This window comes from Eumetopias jubatus, unplaced genomic scaffold, assembly GCF_037043125.1.
Source record: "Eumetopias jubatus isolate StellerSeaLion01/CBP00866 unplaced genomic scaffold, mEumJub1_p1.0 scaffold_6, whole genome shotgun sequence".
Taxonomy (NCBI): domain Eukaryota; kingdom Metazoa; phylum Chordata; class Mammalia; order Carnivora; family Otariidae; genus Eumetopias; species Eumetopias jubatus.
In genome coordinates, this window is record NW_028274812.1 from 54,587,171 (window position 1) to 54,609,059 (window position 21,889).

The 21,889-nt window shown below is 35.1% G+C and overlaps 1 protein-coding gene across 3 annotated transcripts in view; it reads left to right on the plus strand.

The window, feature by feature from the left end:
* The window catches only part of ATG5 (autophagy related 5), a 123,470-nt gene that overhangs the window by 26,285 nt on the left and 75,296 nt on the right, over window positions 1-21,889 (plus strand). For all 3 annotated transcript variants that reach the window (XM_028104239.2, XM_028104238.2, XM_088023911.1), the window contains exon 5: window positions 18,647-18,809. In XM_028104239.2, coding sequence (XP_027960040.1) covers window positions 18,647-18,809 — 163 coding nt within the window. The remainder of the gene's footprint in view (window positions 1-18,646; window positions 18,810-21,889) is intronic.

Sequence of the window (21,889 nt, forward strand, 5' to 3'; positions counted from 1 at the left end):
CTAAAATTGAGTGTATGGGTCATTGGCATTTATTTTCCTCTCATTTGCACTAATATGCTTTGCACAGTACTAGTTACCACAGAACCAGAGTGAGGATATGGTTCTGATATGCATGACTTTAAGTTACCATGATACCATGCAAAGCAAAGACTGCCTGTATATATAATAATTTAAGTTTAGAATGGTATAAAGATAAAACTACTCCAAGCATAATGAACGTAGAGGTTCTGTATTGCCTAGCACATTAGTCTTCCCCATTATGTTGAAAAATAATTCCCATAATTAGATTATTTGTGTGCGAGGGATGCACTCGAAGACTTTGGAATCTAGGTTAAAATATGTCATAGCTACCCATTTATGTATTCATTCAACAAATACCAGAAGCCTGCTGTGTGCCAGCCAGGCACTATTCTAGATGCTTGGGATACATGAGTGAATGACACAAAGACACTCAAACACTGAGACACTTTACAGTACCTACCTGGCACTACATACCAAGCCCTCTGTAATTACTGACTGAGTGAGTCAGTGCAATGTAATAATGGTAGGAAAGGCTTAGAATTATTTTGATTGTTTTAGGGTAGTGGTTCTCAAAGCAGTCTGTGGACCCATAGGTGTACCCAAAGCTCTTGGAAAGAATCCATGAGGTCAAATCTGTTTCCATAATAATATTAAGATGCTATTTGCCCTTTCCTCTGTGTTTACATTTGTACTGATCTGCAAAAGAGATGATGGGTAAAACTGCGGGCACCACAGCACAAAGCAGGGCAGTGTACCACACTTTGCAGGTGGTTATTGTATTCTTCACTGCCACACACTTGCAGTAGAAAGAATATCAGTTTCACTTAAGACTGTTCTGGATGAAGCAGTACAAATTATCGATTATTATTAATCCTAACTCTTAAGTACATGTTTTTTTAATCTGTGTGTTGAAATGGAGAATACATACAAAGCACTTCTGTATGTCAAATATGATGGTGGTTTTAAGGAAAAGCACTTATGCCCTTGTTTGAGAGCAAGCTCAACAAGCCACTTTTTTCATAAAACACCATTTTTTTATTTGAAAGAATGATAAAGTGTGGTTATCAGACTTAGATATTTGTAAGACAGTTTCTTAAAATAAATGAAGTGAATCTCTCACGTAAGGACAACAGTATTTGTTGCCAGTTGATAAAATGTGAACTTCTAAACAAAAATTAGAATTTTGGAAGACATATCTGCTACCATGACCTTGACAGCTTTATTATTCTTAAAACAGTTTTCTGTTGAGATTTTTTGTCATTTTAACAGATCTAATTTTTAAGAAATTTTATGTAATGAAATATGTCAATGTTTAAAGAAGATCTGCATTCATTCAGTAAACAAATATTTTCCAAATGGTCAATGCATGATGTTACAAAATAATGCATGTGAAAAAGAACTATTCAAAATGCAAGGTCAAATTAGGGATTTTTATGTAACAGAGATCAAAATGTTTGTTGATAAGCTTTCAGATTCTACATTAATGTTACAAACTATACTTACTGAATCTCGTGTAGTATCAAAAAGGATTATCCACAAATCCGAAGTCTGTTAAAATGCTACTCCTTTTTCCAGCACATATTTTTATAAGCCTGTATATTTTATAATTTTATATTTTATATTATATTTTATATTTTATAATTTATATATTTATATTTTATAAGCCCCATGACTTCTTATGTAAGTCAACCAAAACAACATTATAGAGCATTGAATGTAGAAGCAAATAATTAATCTGTTTTCTACAAAGCCAAACATTAAAGATATTTGCAAAACTGTAAAACGGTGTCAGTATTCTCCCTAAGGTTTTATTGTTGTTCTAGAAAATAGTTATTTTTCACAGAAAATATTATTTTTGTGTTACATGTAATGGGTATATTCTTGGTATTTTTAAATGAATCACTCTTTGAGGTCTTTGGTAGGTCACCATTTTCTTCCCAGATGGGAAGTTTATTAGAGAAATCAAATAGAAAGCAGAATCTTAGAGCTAATAAGGATATTATAGAGGGGGTGTTAAATTTGCTCAAGCCACCAGTGTATTTCTATCAGCTGTTCTTACACTTTCTGCCCCTGGCCCATAATGGAAAATTATTGCCCAGATTTCTTTCTGTATACTAAGTTCCCTTTATTTAGGGTTATAAGACTTAGCTTTCCTCAAAGGTTATCCCCAAGTGTTTAATTGATGGCTTATACTGATTAATTTAGGCCCATTTCTGTTGTACTACTTTATGACTTTTGATTGATTATAATGAAACTGAGTAAGACATTTGCACTGGGAAAAGCAAATGCTTTTAGAGTGAGGAAGCAGGGTTTTGTTTTGTCTTTAGTTTCTAGATAATAGTTTATCAGCAGATTGAGTTTATCAAGTAACGACTTTATGTCAGTTGATGTGTCAGTATGTTATCTTTTATGATATTGAGTATGTCAGATGATATCTGTATTTTAACCAGACAGCTTGGAATTTATTTGTTTTACAGTTGCTTTCAAAGGTATTGGTTGATTTGATTAGGTTTTATGCAATAATAAACTCTCCAAGAGACCCCTCTCTGCTTCTACCACGCACACACATTTGATCATTTTATGGTTCAGACTGAATTCTTGGGGAAGAATACCTGTTAAATAGCTTTCAGATATTTTCTCTAATTTTTAACAGACTTTGCTGCTTATCATTTGAATAGATATATAATGTTTATAGTAAATGAATTTTAATGTCTCAAGCGGTGTTCTTCAACTTTAATGTGCATACAGATTACCTTTGTGTCTTGTTAAGGTACAGATTTTGACTCTGATTCCGTAGGTTTGAGCTGAGGGCAGAGGTTCTGTATTTTTATTTTTTAAATTTATTTTTATTTTTTTCCATTGGTTTTTTAGACTTTATTGCGCAAGTTCATCATATATTCACAGTTTGGCATAGATGTCGACAATGAGCATGTTTTATATCAGCTGCCATAGTGATTGCCATTCCTATAAGAGTAAAAGTATTTAGTTGACAAACAACCCTCCATGGAGGAAATATTAAATGATCGCCAGCCATACTCTGAGCCTTGTGTTTTATTTTCTTATTTACAGTAGGAGGCCTGACAGGACTTAACTTCTAGCTAATTGATCCTTGGACTTTGTTTCCATGATGCATATTATGTAGTAGCATAATTTCATTATATCTTATTGATAGAAGCATTATTTACCAGTATAGGAGAATTTGTTCACCGGCTCCCATTTTTTTCAGGCTATACATTTAACTCAACCTGAGCAAAAATTCATTTCACAAACACAAAGATGTTAACATAACTTTCTTCCCGTCACACTTTCTTGACTTTTCAAGAATGCCACCAGCTGATTCTGATTATGCAGATGTGTATACAACATGAAATACCATCTCATCCACCATAGGTTCATTCATTTCACTAATAGCAGTAATATTATTTTCATAATTTGAGAGGAATTTGCACCTAAGCCACAAATAACAATAGTAGAATTGACAACTACTTGTCTCAAATGACTACATGGATGCCCCCCCATATCAGACATTTGAAGAATCTTCTTATATAAATGTAAAATAAGAAGGGAAGGAATCAAACCTACTCCAGCTGGTGCCAAGCCAGTATCAACTACTATGTCTTTCTCAATTAGTGAGGTATTAGTAAAAATTATATAACTTTGTCAAAGTGAAGTTATAGGTCCAAACACTTTATATCTTGGTGACATATCCATTCCAGCTAGGTTTCCAAGATGCAACATCACCTATTGTGGAAGAACTTTTATACTCCATGATCATACAGTAATGATTGTTCATTAGCTCCTTAGTGATTTACATTATTTCATTAATGTTAACAGCTCACCTAACACACAAGTACAAGAGATATACAAGAGGTAGAAACAGGTTGAACTATTCTAGCCACTACCTAATCTTGTTTTACCATCACTACAATTTCATTATATAATAGATGAAATTAATAATCCTTCCCTCACTGTAAAGACTGTGGGTCATCAGTGATCCTGAAGCTATGAATATATAAATATTTATGATTTTCATCATGATAAGTGTACTCTTTAATACCTGTCCTCTATATTTTCCCCATCCCCCCAGCCTTCTCAGCTCTGGTAACCATCTGTTTGTACTCTGTAGCTAACAGTCTGTTTCTTGGTTTGTCTCTTTCTTTTCCTTTGCTTGTTTGGTTTCTTAAATTCCACATATCAGTGAAATCATATGGTATTTGTTTTTCTCTGGCTTACTTTGCTTAGTGTTATACTCTCTAGCTCTATCCATGTTGTTGCCAATGGCAAGATTTCATTCTTTTTTATGGTTAAATAATATTTCATTATATATATATGTATGTATATATATATGTAATTTTTTCTTTATCCATTCATCTATCGATGGACACATGGGCTGCTTTCATAGTTTGGCTGTTGAGATTCTATATTTTTAACAAGTTCACAGGTAATGCAATGTTATTGGTTCAGCAGGCCACATGTTAAATAATAAAGAGTTTGGAAAACAGTGCAGATTTAAAAGTTAATATTGTGTAAAGAACCAAAAGGTTGAAAGGATGATTCAGAAAATAATGTTTTTAGAAATTTTTATATTATTTTTGAAATTCTGAGAGAGAAACATTACATAATTGTAAAGTGTTTACTGCTTTAAAACGTAGGTTTGGATATTTACTTTGCTTTGTCCATTTACCAAAACAAGTGAAAATGGTAACTTCTTCAGTCTTTTCTAATTAGCTTCAAGAACATTTATGATCCCTAAACTTCATTAGTTTACTGAGAAAATTATCAAGGGGATGATTCAGAAAAGTTTTTCACTTTTTTATTTTAAAAAATTTAAATCTGTATTTGAAAAGTTGAGAGTTGTCTAGTGAACATCCGCATACCTTTCACCTGGATTTGCCAGTTGCTAACATTTTGCTATTTTGGTTTTTTCTTTCTCTGTTTTTTTCCTCTAATATTTACATTATTCCTATGGGTATGCGGCTTACAAAGCTGCATTATAATCAAAAAGTTGCTTACAGTGTGTGGAATTTTTAAAAAGAGAAGTTTGTTACGTGATTCAAAAATTTAGTAGCATCAGGTGAACATAGTTGGTTCTTTAAAATGCCAAGTTCTACTACATATTCTAAGTAAAGTTTAATGAGTAAACAAAGTCAACAATACTATACCTTGGTGTTTTTCTTTCTTTCTCTCCTGATAACATGGTGCTAAATTGGTGTATTTTGGTTTTGATAAGAGCATAGATTTTAATTTTAAATTTTGATAGTGATTATTAGTGGTAGAGCTCACATTTGCTAGATAAAAGCGGGTCAGCGTTAAGGTAAGTGCTTCTGTGCAAAACACTGCTGAATGATTGTGACTAGACAGAATTAGGTTTTTGGACCAAGGTATTCTCTGTCTTTCCTACAGTGTTTGGAAGGCACTACCACTGGTTCTGACTGTTCTTTAAATATATTTGTATAACCGCCCACACCCCTTTTCTGATGGTCTTGTTCTTTCTTGCTAGGCCAAGAGCCACTGTGTCTTCCTGAGGTAATTTACTATATTTCTGCTTTTTTTACTATGTGTTGAAGACATAGGTCTGAGGTAGCTTTCCTTGTTCTTGAGTGCACTTCATGGTCATTCCCATGCTTCTGCTGCATGTACTTGCCAGCTCTAAATATTGGTAGTTGTTTTGTAGTATCTATCAGTAGTGTATTATATTAGTTATCTGTTTCTCTGTAACAGATTACCACAAATGTAACAACTTAAAATAACACAAATTTATTATCTCACAATTTCTGTGGATCTTCTGCTTAGGGCCTCACTGTAATTGTGGTGTTGGCTGAGATACATTCTTGCCTGGAGACTGAGAATCTTCTGAGCTCACTTATATTGCTGGCAGAATTCATTTCCTTGTGATTGTAGGACTGAAGGCCCTTTCTTCTGTTGACTGTCAACTAGAGACTGCATGCAGCACCTAAAGACTGCATGAAGTTCCTTGCCATGTGGACTTTCCCAGTATGGCAGCTTATTTCATTCAGTCAACAAAAAGTCTATCTAGAGCTAGTCTTTTGGCAAGATTGGAGTTTTATATAGTGTCACTTAATCACAGGAGTAAGATCCCATAGCCTTTGCTGTATTCTTTTGGTTAAATGCAAATCAAGATCCTGCCTATAGCCCATGGGAAGGGATTATAGAAAGGTGTGAAGGAGGTGGAGAGGATGGAGGGTCATGCATACTTAAAACTTTATGAAATATGGTTTGTTTAGTCATTTATTCATCAAATATTTATTGAGGTTAACATCTGCTTTTCAGCTATGACAGAGTAATTGGATTGGATTTTTCCTCCAGCCATAAACAGCTATAAAACTGGACAAAATATATGAAGTAGAGCTCTTTTCAGGCACTGGACATTAGAGAGAAAGAGAACAAACAAGGTGAGCACCACATTTAGCCCATCTCTATGTTTCAGGGCAGTTTCCTGACTGTGTTGTGGGGAGTGGAACTCAAGCAGAGCAGGGAAGTCCTGCTGAGTTAAGGATGCAGAGATTGGAGTTCTGGGCTACTGAAGCAGCTGGAATTTGCTAGGCAGCGTTTCAGAAAAGCATAAGTATGAGTTTCCCAAAAGTCCTTTACTGAGAATTGGGCTGCACATTCATAGGCAATACTCCTCAAGGTCGGATAAGAGAATGCATGTTAGAGTGGGACAAGCCACATTATACCTGGAGATGTTGGATTCTAGTCCATCCATGGTAGAGACAGACCTAGTTAACATACTAAACATTTATCTGAGACCAGAAAGACCATGCTATAGGATTAAGAATTATATCTCAGAGCAGGATTAGTAAATTATCGTCTGTGCTAAATCTGGCCTGCTGAGCCTTTTACAGAAAACGTTTGTCAACTCCTCTTTAAGAGTAAGGATTGCTCTGGATCTGCTCTAATAAAGCCTAAAATTAGGCCTTTTTGGGATCAAGGAGAGGAACTAGGCAGAACAAAACTCATCAAGAAAGATAGTGTAATCTAGAATCCTCACACCATATTTACAACGTCCAGCATACAACCAATATTTATTATACATGCAAATAAGCGGGAAAACTTGAACCATATCAAAGGGAAAAAATGCTGTTGATAGAAACTGACCTGGAGATAACCCACATTTGGAATTAGGAAAAATGAATTAAAGCAACTATTAAATCAGTGACTTAAAATAAGATTACAAAATTGTAGAAATGAGAAGAAGAATATCTGAAATGAAAAATTCACTGGATAGGCTTAATGGTGAATTGGAGATGGCACAAGAAAGATTCTGTGAACTTGAAGTCAGATCCGTAGAAATTATCCAATACGAAGAATTGAGAGAAGAAAATTGATGCTGGTGGTGGATGGGGACAGTCCTGATGGCCTCTAGGATAATGTCAAGCAGTCTTAAATTCATGTACTTAAGAGTCCTAGAAGGAGAGGAAAGAGGGGATGATTCAGAAAAATGTTTTTAAAAAATAATGATTAGACTCCCATTTTTTGGTTTCACAGCTACAGTAACCCAAACTCCGTGATATTGGCATAAGGACAGACATAAATCAATGGAGTAGAAGTGAGAATCAAGATAAAAACACATACATATTTGGGCAGTTGATTTTCTATATGGGTGCCAAGACAGTTCAGTGAGGGAAAGAATCGTGCTATGACAACTGGATCGTGCTATGACAACTGGATACCCACATGTAAAAGAATGAGTGACCTCTATAAAAAAATAAGTAGAAATGGATCAGACACCTAAATGTAAAAACTAAAATTATAAAACTCTTAGGAAAAAAATGAGTTTTGTGATGTTGGATTAGGCAGTGATTTCTTAGGTATAACACTTAAAGCACAAATAACCAAAGAGAAAGAAAACAGGTAAATTGGATTTGATCAAAATGAAAAACTTGTGCTTTGAAGGGAGTGAAAAGACAACCCATAAGAGAAAATATTTGCATAATCATACATCTAAGAAGAGTCCAGTGTCCAGAATATATAAAGAACTCCTAGAATTCAGTAATAAAAAGGTAAATAACCCAATTAAAAATGGGCAAGGTAAAAAAAGAAAAAGTGGGCAAAGTATTTGAGTAGACATTTCTCCAAAGTAGATATATAAATGGCCAGCAAGCATATGAAATGATGCTCAGAATAGTTGGTAAACTCCATTGAGTTAGCCCTTCAACCCGCTAAGATAGCTATAATCAGAAAGTTGGATAATAACAGGTGTTAGAGTGTGGATTAGTTGGTACTCTCCTATGTTACATGTTACTATTAGAAATGTAAAATGAGGCACTGCTTTGGAGAACAGTCTGGCAATTCCTCAGTTAAACTTAGACTTGCTGTATGACCCACCAATTCCAGTCATAGTTGCATACCCCAGAGAATTGAAGACACATGTCCACCTAAAAACTTGTACTGGGATATTCATAGCAACATTAGTCATAATAGCCAAAAAGTGGAAGCAACCCCCAGTGCTCATCGACAGAGCAATGGATAAACAAAATGTATATTCATATAACAGAATATAGTTGGCCCTTGAACAACATGGATTTGAACTGCGTGGGTCCACTTATATATGGATTTTTTTTAATAAATACAGTACAGTACTGTAATATTTTCTTTTCCTTAATATCTTCTATTCTGTAGCTTACTCTATTGTAAAATACAGTGTATAAGACATATAACATACAAAATATGTGATCGATTGCTTATGTTATTGGTAAGGCTTCCAGTCAACAGGTTATTAGTAGTTAAATTTGGGGGGAGTCAAAAGTTATATGCAGATTTTAAACTGTATGGGGAGAGATGTGGGTTGGCACCCCTAACCACTTGTTTGAGGGTCAATAATATAATTTGGCCATGAAAAGGAATGAAGTACTGATAACATGCTATAGCATAGATGAACCTTGAAATGTCATGATAAGTAAAAGAAGGAAGACACAAAAGGCTGCATATTGTATGCATACTGTGACTCATTTATATGAAATGTCCAGAATATGCAAAATCTATAGACAGAAAGTAAATTAGTGTGACTGCTTATAAATATGAGGTTTTTTCCTGGAGTTATGTAATTTGATAGTGGTGATTCTAGTATACCTTGTGAATATACTAAAAACTACTGAAATGTACTTTTTTAAATGGTAAATTTAAGTGAATTGTGTCTGAATTATATCTCAAGTTAAAAGAAATAATGGTTAATAATTTTTCATATTTGGGGGAGAAAACAGTCTGTGTGTTGAAGAAGCTCAGGAAATTCAAAGCAAGTTAATATATAGTAAAACCCACAGGCATATCATAATCAGACTGGTGAAAGCCAATATAGAAAATCTATACAAAGAAAGAAACATGACATCAAAGAGAACAATAAGTGATGATGAATGATGGCTGCTGTCTTATGAGAGATCAAAATACAATGCAGTGATACCTTAAACACTGAAAGAAGCTACAGACAGGAGTGAAGAACACTAGAAATGGTAAATAAATGATAAATATAAGAGATTACCCCCTTTAACTTTTTTTTTAAAGCAAATGACTATTAAAAGGAAGAATAATATAATTTTAAAGAAGGGTTTATAGTGTCTGTATAAATAAAATGTATGACCACATTTGTCTAAAGGATGGGGTCCTGAATCCTCAGTTAACTGTGGGTCAAAGAAGAAATCACAAGGGAAGTTTAAAAATATTTCAAACTAAATGATAATGGAAACACAAGAGAATTAAATTTTGTGGGCCTCACATAAAGCTGTGCTTAGAGGGATTTAAAAACTTTCTGTAGTAGGAAAATACAACTTACTGATATCAGGAACAAAAAATGGGATATTACTACAGATCCCACAGCCATTAAAAGGATAGTAGGAAATAAAATGAACAACTTTATGCCTGCAAATTTGACAAATGGACATACTCAGCAAAAATACCGTTTAGTAAAACTGACACAATAAATAGATATGAATAGTCTCTAAATGTATGAAGAAGTTGGATTTGTAATTAAAAATTCCTCACAAAGTGAAATTCACCAAGTTTCATTGGTGAATTCTATCAAATATGTAAGGAATAAATAGTACTAATCTTCACAGACTTTTTTCAGAAAATAGAAGAGGAGGGAATATTCCCAGTTTGTTTAAGAGGCCAGAGTAACTGATACAAGAACGTGTAATGGATATTAAAGGAAGAAAAAATACAGCCCAATATCCCTCATGAACATAAATGCAGATACTCTCAAGAAAATACTAACAAATTGAATCTTCAATAAAGGGTAGTATACCACAACTGGGTTGAGATTGTCCCAGGAATATAAGGGTGATTCAACTTTCACATATCAATGAATTGATGTAATTCAGCACATTTACAGAAAAAAGTAGAAAAAAATCACAATCACATAGGTCCTTACCAGAAAAGCTTTTGACAGAATTCAGTACCCATTTGTCTCCAAAACTCTTAGCAAACTTAGGAATAGAAGGGAATCTCCTCGACTTGACAGAGTAAATATGAAAAGTCTACAGCTAAAATCATGCTAAATGGTGGTTTATTGAATATTTCACCCTAAGATCAGGAAAAAGGCAAAGATGTCTCTTCCTACCACTTCTATGGGTAGTTTTGCTCTAGTGCAAAATAGATATTCCTAAATAACAAGGTGCTGTTAAAAATCACAGGACTTATGGGGAAAATGCATTAAGGGCACAAAATCAAAAACTTTATTAGTGACAAAAAAGATAGGAACCTAATAAAAGCACAGTTTTACATAGGTTAAATGGTTAAATACAGAAATACTACAATAAGTTTGGAGCTTTATTTTGAAAAGACTAAGTTTGCTTGTAGAGATGAGGATTGGAAGGGATTGCAGCTTGTCAGTTATTGTGAAGTGGTGAAAGGAAAGTTACTAAATCAGACAAAATTGTAGCATCGAATGTGGGTGAGTATAGCTTATAACATGAATTGAGGTAGCAGGTCTATTGCTGAGGTGTGTGTTTTGTGTATTTTGTGGCTCAGTTTAGCTGGGTGCGATTTCTATGTTCATTTAGTATTTCTTGTGGACAGCATTTACAAAAGTAAATATGAAATTCACATTGCTCAAACTGTTCCCTAATATATGATTTCCTTTGGAACAAATCCAAAAAACTTGAACAGTTTAAATATATACATAAATGTGTGTGTGTGTGTATACACACTATTCATAAATATATATTCATATAATATGTGTATGTTAGCACATCTTAATGTCTACTAAGATGTTTTTGGGTGAACAGACTGGTTTATCAATCCAATGGTATATAGTACTGAGCAGCAAAAGGGAACTATTTATACATGCAGTAACATAGATGAATTTCAAAAGCATTATGCTAATAAGTAAAAGATGCTAGATTACACAGTACTATATGATTCTATTTGTGATTATATTACAGGCAAAACTAATATTGTGATACAAATCAGATCAGCTGGGTGGGTCAAAATGAGGGAACTGATTGTAAAGGGCACCAAAGAACTTTTTGGATGTGATGGTAATATTTTATATCTTGTTTGGGCTGACACTTACGTCGTATTGATTTATTTAACTGTACACTTAAAATTTCTGCATTTCACTGTGTGAATTGTATCTCAGTGAAAGTTTATTGAGAAAGCACAGGTGAGAACAGTCATGGTCTCTGCCTTGTGGAGCGTAAGAGTAGTATGACCTAAGAATATAAATGATATTATAGAGTCAAGTATATGAACTTTGTGAACTTAACCTACACTTGGGAAGTAAGAAATTTCCTGGAGGAAGTGATGTCGAAACTGAACCTGAAGATGGAGGAAGATATTTTGGGGTAGTTGTGTAAGTGGTCAAGTGATAGGCAAAGAGAAGGAGTGCTCTAGACAAAGGAGGTATTTTGTGCAGAGGCACAGAAATGAGAGAGTATGGCTGAAAGAATGTTTGAGCAGGTGACAGATAATCAAGATCGTTGGAGCAGAGAATGTGTGTGGGACGAAGGAAAGAAAATGGAATATGTGAAGTGGGAGCAGGAGATTATGATGAAGAGGTTAGCAGAAGATGTAAGTCATGTAGAATCTTGAAGACTTTGGTTGAAGTTTGGTTTTATTATAAAATAGCAGAGCAGCTGAGTGAGAAGATCTGATTTGCATTTTAGGAAGATCCCTGTGACTCCAAATGTGAAAAATGAATTAAAGGGGTTAAGATTTGGGGCAAGGGACCCAGCTATAAGGTTTTTCAGAAATGTCAGATAGTTGTTAGTTTGTACTAGGAAAGCAGCTGGGAATGTTGAATGTGAATGGATTCAGATCTATTTAGGATGTGGACTCAATAGAACTTGCTTGAATTTGAATGTAGGAGATGGGGAGGAGGAGTCAAGGGGGGGAAACTTACTTCTTTACTTTGGGATTTGTTGACGTTTCTTATGCCTAATACCATATCTTCTAGATTAATGAATGTATGGGTCCTAGTCATGAGAAGGATTTTGGCTGGAGACAGATATTGAGACTTATTAGTCTGTAAATGATGTGGAAGTAGGTAAGCTTATGACGGTGAGTATGTGGAATGAAAAAAAGCAAGGAGGTGCTAGACTAGAAATTTGAAAAATACCAACATTTGGGGCGCCTGGGTGGCTCAGTCAGTTAAGCATCCGACTCTTGGTTTCAGCTCAGATTGTGATCTCAGGGTTGTGAGATCAAGCCCTATGTCAGGCTCGCCCTTGCATGGAGTCTGCTGGAGATTCTGTCCCTCACCCTCTGTTCCTCCTCCCCCCTCCTCCCGTCAAATAAATAAAATCTTAAAAACAAACAAACCAACCAGAACCTTTAAGGAATGGCACCAGAATAGGCTTTTGCAAATGAGAATGAGAAAAGAAGAGAAAAATAAGTGTGGTGTCACAGACGAGGATGACTGCTTCAAGGAGTATATTTAAAGGTGTTAGATGCTTGGTGAGGACTTAAAGCAAAGACTGAAAGTATCATTGTTGACCTTCAAGACAGCAGTTTATAAGAGTGGTGAGGGTAGCAGACAGATCGCGTGGGTTCTTAGAGGTGACTGCCGGCTTGGTCACCTTAAAGGTTGGCTCTGAAGGGGAGAAGAGAGAGGACTGGAGCCAGAAGGAAGTTGAGATTGAAGGAAGTTTTTTTGTTTTTCTTCGGGTGCTTGTTTTATTTTTAGGAACAGCTGATGAGAAACAGTAATTAGAAAGAACATGGTTACAGATAATTGTAGAAAGAAATAGGAATAATTAATTGAACCTGGGTTTCAGAGATGCACAAAATGGGATCTAGCAAACAGGATGGGAGATATTCCTTAGATTGTACCAGGAGGGAAGCAAATGATTGGTTGAAGGTAACTTTGTAGAGTGGATCTTGGTAAAATTAGAAGATTTAAGAAAATTGGGGCACCTGGCTGGCTCTTGGAGTTGTGCAACTCTTGATGTTGGAGTTGTGAATTTGAGCCCCATTTTGGGTGTGGAGATTACTTAAACATAAAATCTTAAAAAAAAAAAAAGATTTAAGAGAATCAAGAAAATTTAACAAATTTTTGTGCTGATTTTAGCATTGATTCCATTAACTTTCATGGCATATTCTTCTCTCATCCTGAAAATTATATCTTAGGGGATATATTTGAAAAATCTCCTCCCTTTCCATCTCCACCCACATGCACACACACGAAAGTGATCTTGGAAAGAAATTTTAAGATTTTATAAAAGTAAGCCTTTAAACTATGGCCTTGTATTTTCCCTGTCAGAATGCTGAGTCTGCTATTAGAGGTGGTGACTCAACAATCAAATAAAATAACATTGCTCTGTATGTTAATTTATTTATTTTGCCATAACAAAATATCACAGACTGGATGGCTTAAAAACAAGAGAAATTTATTTTCTCACAGTTCACAAGGCTGGAAAACCCAAGGTCAAGGTCCAGCAGAGTTCAGTTTCTGGTGAGGGTTGTCTTCCTGGTGTGCAGATGGTTGCCTTCTCTTTGTGTCCTTATATGTCCTTTTCTCCTTTGTGTGGAGAGAGACAGAGAGAGTGAGCGCTCAGCTGTCTTTTCTTATAAGGACACTAATCCTGTTTGGATCAGGGTCCCACCCATATGAACTCATTTAACCTTAGTTGATTCCTTAAGGGTCCATCTCCAAATACAGCCACACTGAGGATTAGGGCTTTAACATGAAAATGTTAGAGGGACACAGACATTGAGTCCATAACACTATATTAGCAACTCCTGCATTTTTAAATGGGATATTAGATTCTTAATGGATATATGGGAAATTTTTGTTTGTTTTGCTCTCTTTATAGGACTTGCAGTATTATTTTGAGGTATAATTGACATACAGCATTATATTTTAAGTGTGCAATGTAACAATTTGATATTTGTATATATTGCAAAAAGATCACTAGTTAACATTCATCACCATCCATAGTTACAACGTTTTTTTTCTTGTCATGAGAATTTTTAAGATTTACTCTTGGCAACTTTCAAATATATTATTAACTATAGTCATCAAGCTGTACGTTACATCCACATGACGTATTTATTTCATAACTGGAAGTTTATACCTTTTGATCGCCTTCATCCTTTTTGCCCTACTCTCTACCCCCAGCCCCCGGCCAACTATCAGTTTATTCTCTATATCTATGAGCTTTATTTTTACCCCTTTTAGATTCCACACATAAGTGAGATCATTCTGACTTATTTCACTTAGATAATGCCTCAGGGTCCATCCATGTTGTCACAGATGTTGAGATCTTGTCCTTTTTGATGGCTGAATAATACTTCATTCTATACATATACTGCATCTTCTTTATCCATTCATCCATCAGTGGACAGGTTGTCTCCATGTCCTGGCTACTGTAAATAATGGTGCAATGAACATGGGAGTGCATATGTCTTTCTGAGATAGTGATTTTTTCTTTGGATGAATATGTAGAAGTGGAATTGCTGGATTATATGTTATTTAATGTTTTAAGTTTTTGAGAAACCTCCAATCTGTTTTCCATAGTGGCTGCATCAGTTTATATTCCATCAGTACAAAGGGTTCCTTTTTCTCTACATCCTCATCAACATTTGTTATTTCTTACCTTTTGATAATAGCCATTCTAATAGGTATGAAGTGATATCTCATTGTGGTTTTGATTTGCATTTCTCTGAGGATGAGTGATGTTGAGCATCATGTGCTTGTTTGTCATATGTATGTCTTCTTTGGAAAAAATCTCTGTTCAGATCTTCTGCCTATTTTTTTAATTGGAGGTTTGGTTTTTGTTTATTACTTGTATGAGTTCATTATATATTTTGGATATTACCCCTTTACTAGATACATGATTTGCAAGTATTTTCTCCTCTATGGTAGGTTGCTTTTTCACTTTGTTGATGGTTTTCTTTGCTTGCACAAACTTTTTAGTTTGTTGTTGTCCTACTTGGTTTGTTTTTTTGCTTTTTTGCTTTTGTTGTCTTTGCTTTTGGTGCCAAGCTTGCAATATTATCAATAAATTGAAAGGCTTTTTTTTTTTTTTTCCACTTGTAAGTAGTTTCAGTGTAGTACTGTTCATTTATCTCTAATCAGACTGTCTGGATTAATATTTTCATTAAAGGACACTGGTAATATCTAAGTAAATGGTACTTTCCAGATTACTTCTGTAAAAGTGAAGTTAGATTAGTTTATCATGCATTCTGACTTGGAAGATTCATGAAAGCAAATAAACATGGTGTCAAACTCACTACCTTTATTTGCAGAAATTTGTACTGAAAAGATATGCACTTAAATACAACTGCTAATGTATGTAAGAAGATACTAGAAATGTAATGAATCAAGAGTCTTTCTGGAATCTTACTGTGAAGCTTTTGAAAAAAGATTTCCTACCCCCACCCCAACCTAATCATGGAAGGAGGAACATCTCATAAGTAGGAGCTGAGGGGGCTTTGACTGAGACATCTGTCACTTTATTCATTGCCACGATTAATTCAGTTGCTGTGCCTGCCTACGTAGATATTTCCTCTTTCAGTTACTGCTCTCCTATTTCCTTTGAGTTCATTTCATTAAATAGTTTACTTTCCTCCTAGATAGAGAGGTAGAATATTCTGTTGAAGCATATGTATACAAATGTGTGTACTCTCTTGATAGACCCCTCATTTGCAATTAAGACTAGTTGTTTGTAATTGTCAGCTATCAGTTATGGGTGTCCCCACTGGTCAAGTTTAGAAGCCTGCAAAACAGTGGAAATCTAGGAAAAGCAAGACTTCGGTACCTTCTCTGATTATAGGAGTCATTGAGGGGAATAGCAACCTGTGCTGAAGCAACACGAGAAAATGGTGGGCTTTTCCCCCCTGATTTCTCAAACCACTGTTTTGAGACACCCTAACTCCTTTTTTTCATAATCAGATTGTATACAGTTTAAGAAATTCAAACAGTACATAAGCTTAAATAGGTCATAAATTCAAACTACATGAAAATAATATTTTCTTTGGAATATGAACTTTCATATTTTTTGCTACTCATACATAACCAAAATGGACAATTAAATTAGCAACATAGAGAACTGTACAATATCCAGAAAAGCCATTCTAAATTTAGAGATCAAGTATAACCAAGTTAAAGTTTTCCTAAATAGAAATAATAATTATAATGCTAACCCATTTGAATATAATAGAGTTGATATGATATACATGTTATTGTTTATCCTGGTCAGGAAGTCAGGACAAATCCCTTCAATCTAGCTAAGCAAAGCGAATATAACTTTTGTATTGTAAAGTTGATTAAGGCAGGAACCCTCTCTCTGCCATCCATATGTTTTCCCATCTTTTAGTTTTGCCTTTCTCTCTCTCATACTCTCCTTTTGCCTTTTCAGTTTTACAGACTTTATATTTTCTCATATTCTTTACCCTTGTGTGCCTATGTCTGAAAACATCTACCTTCCTTCTTTATGGATTTTTAGTTCAAGAGCACCATGAATTTAGAATCCCTTTGTACCCAATTTGACTGTCTCAGCTCTTCTCCCCCTCCCCCCCAGCAGCTGTGACCAGTGGGTAGTTAAATAGTGGCTTACCTTTTTACTCAGCACATCTATGAGATCAGACTCTATTAAAACAGGAGGTATGACTGATTATTTGCATCTACAAAATATACTTTAGGAAATAGCAATAGGTAATCAAGTGCCTTTTCTTTTGGTAGGACGGCATGTACTTAAGTTTCCTAGCCATTCTGGAGCTTTCCATTACTTGGGTAATTTAGTGTTGTCTGTTAATAGTGTCCAAATAGGCTATAACTAAGTGCTTTTTTCTGCCATATTATTTGTCTCAGTTTTTACCAAAGGACTTACAGAACCGTGACTTTTTGGTAAAATAGTGTTCGAATATAATTATCTTAAGTATTTAGGTCTTATGGAGGAAATGGTATTGCGTAGTAGTTAAGAGTGGGACTCTTGAGTCAGAATAATCCTAGCTTGACCACATAGGACTCTATCTGCTCTCTGAGCTTTTTAATTAATTAGTTAATTAATTGTCTTATCTGTGAAATAGCAATAACAATGCTTTTTACCTTAAGGATTGTTAGGAAGATGAAATTACATTGTCCATATAAAAAGCATTAGTGCAATGTCTGTCACACAATGAGTGTTCAGTTAGTGTTGGCTTACTATCTTTTTTCAGGGAAAATTGCATTAGTCATCTCATTTACATAACTGCTTATCTGTCCAGTGATCGTTGCCTCAACTGCCTAAAAGATTCAGTGTAGGTATAAGATGTAAATTTAGCTATTTGACCTTAAAAGCTATGTTTTAACAGCTTTATTAAGCTGTTACAGGAAACTATACATATTAAAACGTACACTTTGATAAGTTTATACTACAATTTATGTATTCATTTACCTGTTGACATTTAGGATGTTTCCTGGTTTTTGGCTGTTACAAATAAAGCCACTGTGGATATTCACACACAAGTCTTTGTGTGGATAGATGTTTTTGTTTCTCTTAGGTAATTACCTAGTTGTAGAATGACTGGATCTGATGGTAGGTATATGTTTACCTTTTTTAAAAAAACTATCAAACTGTTTTCCAAAGTGGTTGTCCTGTTTTAACATCCTTACTAGCAGTGTATGTCAGTTCTCTTCCACATTCTTGTCAGCGCTAAATGGCCAAGTCAAAAAGCTATTTTTAAAGTTATTACTCTTTCATATCCTTCGTTTTTTTTCTTTTATGTTGTTTTAAATACATATCATATTATGTAAGGATTATTTGGAAAAAGTACAAAATATGCCAGGTAGCTAAAGATTTTTAACTTCAGGGACGCCTGGGTGGCTCAGTTGGTTAAGCGACTGCCTTCAGCTCAGGTCATGATCCTGGTAGTCCCTGGATTGAGTACCGCATTGGGCTCCCTGCTCAGCAGGGAGTCTGCTGCTCCCTCTGACCCTCCCCCCTCTCATGTGCGCTCTCTCTCTCTCATTCTCTCTCTCTCAAATAAATAAATAAAATCTTAAAAAAAAAAGATTTTTAACTTCAAATTTAAAAACTATTTGGAATTGTACTTTAACCTCTTTACTGGGAAGTTAACAGATGGTTTGCTAAAAATATTGGATAATTGGGGGAGATACAGTTCTTTAAGAAACTAATTTTCTAATATGTGTACCTGTTTTATGTGTGTATTTTTTTCCCTTTGGTAGAGTTTTCCAGAAAAGGACCTTCTGCACTGTCCATCTAAGGATGCAATTGAAGCTCATTTTATGTCTTGTGTGAAAGAAGCTGATGCATTAAAGCATAAAAGTCAAGTAATCAATGAAATGCAGAAAAAAGATCATAAGCAGCTCTGGATGGGATTACAAAATGGTAAATATAACAGTTTAACTTCTGACTAGTCACCACTTTATAAAGTATGAAATAACTATAATCCTGTGAGTAATTGGTACATCTTGGAATTGGTGGTACAAGTTTAAATTCCAGCCTCTACACACAAAATTTTGCGAAGAAGCTGCCTTTAATCATCCCTTATATTGTACTCTTCCAACATCCTTCCCTTTATGGATTTTTTAGCATTAAAGTTGCTTTGCCCAGAACATCAGACGGTATAAACTTCCTGTGTTTAGCTTCTGGAGAAAGTGCCCTTATTGCTTAGTCATGATCTTTCTGGAATTACAGCTGAGTACCTTGTGTGTGTACCAAAGTACCTCCCCTTGGGTAGGGCACAAACTCCAACCCCTGCTTTCTCAGAATAGTAAGACTTGCTTTGTGCTTGGATCCTGTCTCTCCTGGCTGGGATTTAGAAGTTACACTCAAGGGAAAAGCTGAGAGGAATCTGCAGCTCACCTCTGTATTCTCCATCTTTTAGAGATCATAGCTCCTTAATCTTGCCTGCATTGATTGTCTTTCAATGCCTTCAACACAGTTGTCTTAATACAGGTAGCCATTGTTTTACATGGGTCCGGTATGCATGAATTTCAGGGAACATGCTTTAGTTAAATAATACCAGGTCCTTAACAGTATGGTTCAAATTTCACTTGCTACCGTATATTAACTGAAATTACATAAAAGTACAAACTGTATTGCTAGCTCTTTAGTCCATGAGTCATTTAACAACAGATATGCATCATGATTAAAGACCAGTCACATCACTTCTTTCAGTGTCTGTCAGTTAATCATCATTACTCATCTGTTATTTAGTTTACCCACAGACAGCAAAGCATGTGGTTGTATTGCCTCCTTGTCTTCAGTGATAAGTCCACATAACATTTTATAAAAGTACATAATTGAAAGAGGGAATTGGTCAAGAAAGATGAAAGTATGGCAAAGAAACAAAAAGTAATAATGCTGACAGCGGCATTTTACTGGAATAATGGAATTATAGAAGAAACAACTGACTGGGAATGTTGACACTGCCGCCTTTTGAGAGACTAGATATGCAGCCATGGGAACTTAGTGAAGGTGAACTTTTGCACATAAATGAGGTAGGCGGTTGTAATGAAAAGGATGAGTTTATCCCAGAAAAAGTGATGCTGGCAAAAAACTTAGCATTAAAGAATCTCTCAGAGATATTTCATGACATCGGAAGTGCAAATTTTAACATGTTTGGAAGTTGATCCTGACTTAGAGAAGAATATGACAGTTCTGCAAGGTTTAGGAAAGATGCTTCCTTGTAGGGTATGTGTCATGAAAGCAAGCACGATTGAAACCGTACTTAAAGTTTTTACAGAGCAATAAATAAAGCGCTTGCATTCTCAGCATTTCTAATGTTTTAAATTACAGTGTACTAAATACATTAGTTTTATTTACTTTATTCATTTTCTTATACATTTATAACAGTTTTTAATGTTGGGACAATTTTTAAAGATCACACCATTGGTTATTAAGATCACTTTGTGTGGTTTCATGATCACTTTTCCAGTCCTGTACAACTGTATAAAGCAAGGACTGCTTATGTTTTATCCATCTTTTATAGTTGTTTTTGGATAAAAAATTAGTCCAATATAAGCTGAACTTTCACGTCAATAACTAGAATAAAGTAGAAGACCCACCTTCTCCCCCAAACCCTCCCAGAAAAAAAAAAACAACATAATTTTAAAAAATGATGCATTTTTATCTTTTGGACTATATTATTACCATATCAAAGAGGTGTTTGTGGTTAGTTAGTATTTGTTAAAGTTTCATTATGCAAAACGGCATTATTTGAGACTTCAGTAATGTAAAAGGTACATATTTTATGACACTGTACTCTAAATTTTCTCATTTCTTTTAAGTCTCTTAGATTTGAGTTACATGGAGTTGCTCCTTAGTTTTATATTTGTATGTCTGGTTAGATTGCAAGCTCTGTAAAGGCAGGCCTCTTGCTTCTTCTACCTTACTGAGTATACAAATTCCTGTTAAATAATTAAAAGAGTTTACGACCCTTTAAGAAGGTGTACTTTTTCCTTTTTCTTGCTGGCTGTTTGAAGATGAACTGAAATTTTAGGAGACTTGTGAATAAGAAGATAACCTAAATGGAAGAAGGCCAAATCTTAGCAAGAAAGCAGGGATCTGAGAATAATTTGGCTTCAGAATTGAAGGAAATAATTTTAATGGGTATTTAAGTAGGTGTTCTTGAAATCTATTGTGAATGTGGTGAGTCTGCTACAGGGAGCTCTGGGATTCAGCAGAGGATTCTAAAAATGATTAAAATATTTCACTTGGGGCATTGGAGGCTTGGGCGTGGTGGGTGGTAGTTAAGAGTTGTTTAGGGACACCTGGGTGGCGCAGTCGGTTAAGCATCTGACTTGGTTTCAGCTCAGGTTGTGATCTTGAGATTCTCTCTCCCTCTCCCTCTGCCCTTCTTGCTCATGCTCGCTCTCTCTCTCTCTCTCTCTCTCTCTCTCAAATAAATAAATAAATCTTGGGGAAAAAAAAGTTGTTTAGTCTCAGCTCTCCTAGCAGCTCCATAGGGCAACTCACTCAATCCCTTTGAGCTTCAGTTCCTTTATATGTGAAACAAGAGAGTATCTGTTATGTTCTTTTATAGGTGGAGGCTTAAACGAAACACTAATACAGCTTATGTGAAAGTGTGTGAAAGGAGGTAAAGCTATCTCGATAAAAAGAATTGTTGAGAAGTCACTTTGAGACCCTAGAACAGGGGTTGGCAAACTGTGGTCATGGGCCAGCCACCTCTTTCTGTAAATAAATATTTATTAGAACCCTTTCACACCCATTTATTTGTGTATTGTCTGGGACTGCTTTCATGCTACAACAGCTGAGTTAAATAGTTCTGCTAGAGATCATGTGGCCCACAGCCTAGAATATTTACTCTCTCTGACCCTTTTGGAAAACATTTGGCAGCTCATAGAAGGTTGACCAGACCAACAGCTCGTATTTATCGTTGACCTAATGCATGACTTAAAATGTCACATTCAGAACTGGGTATAACTTAACGTATCGGACTTAAT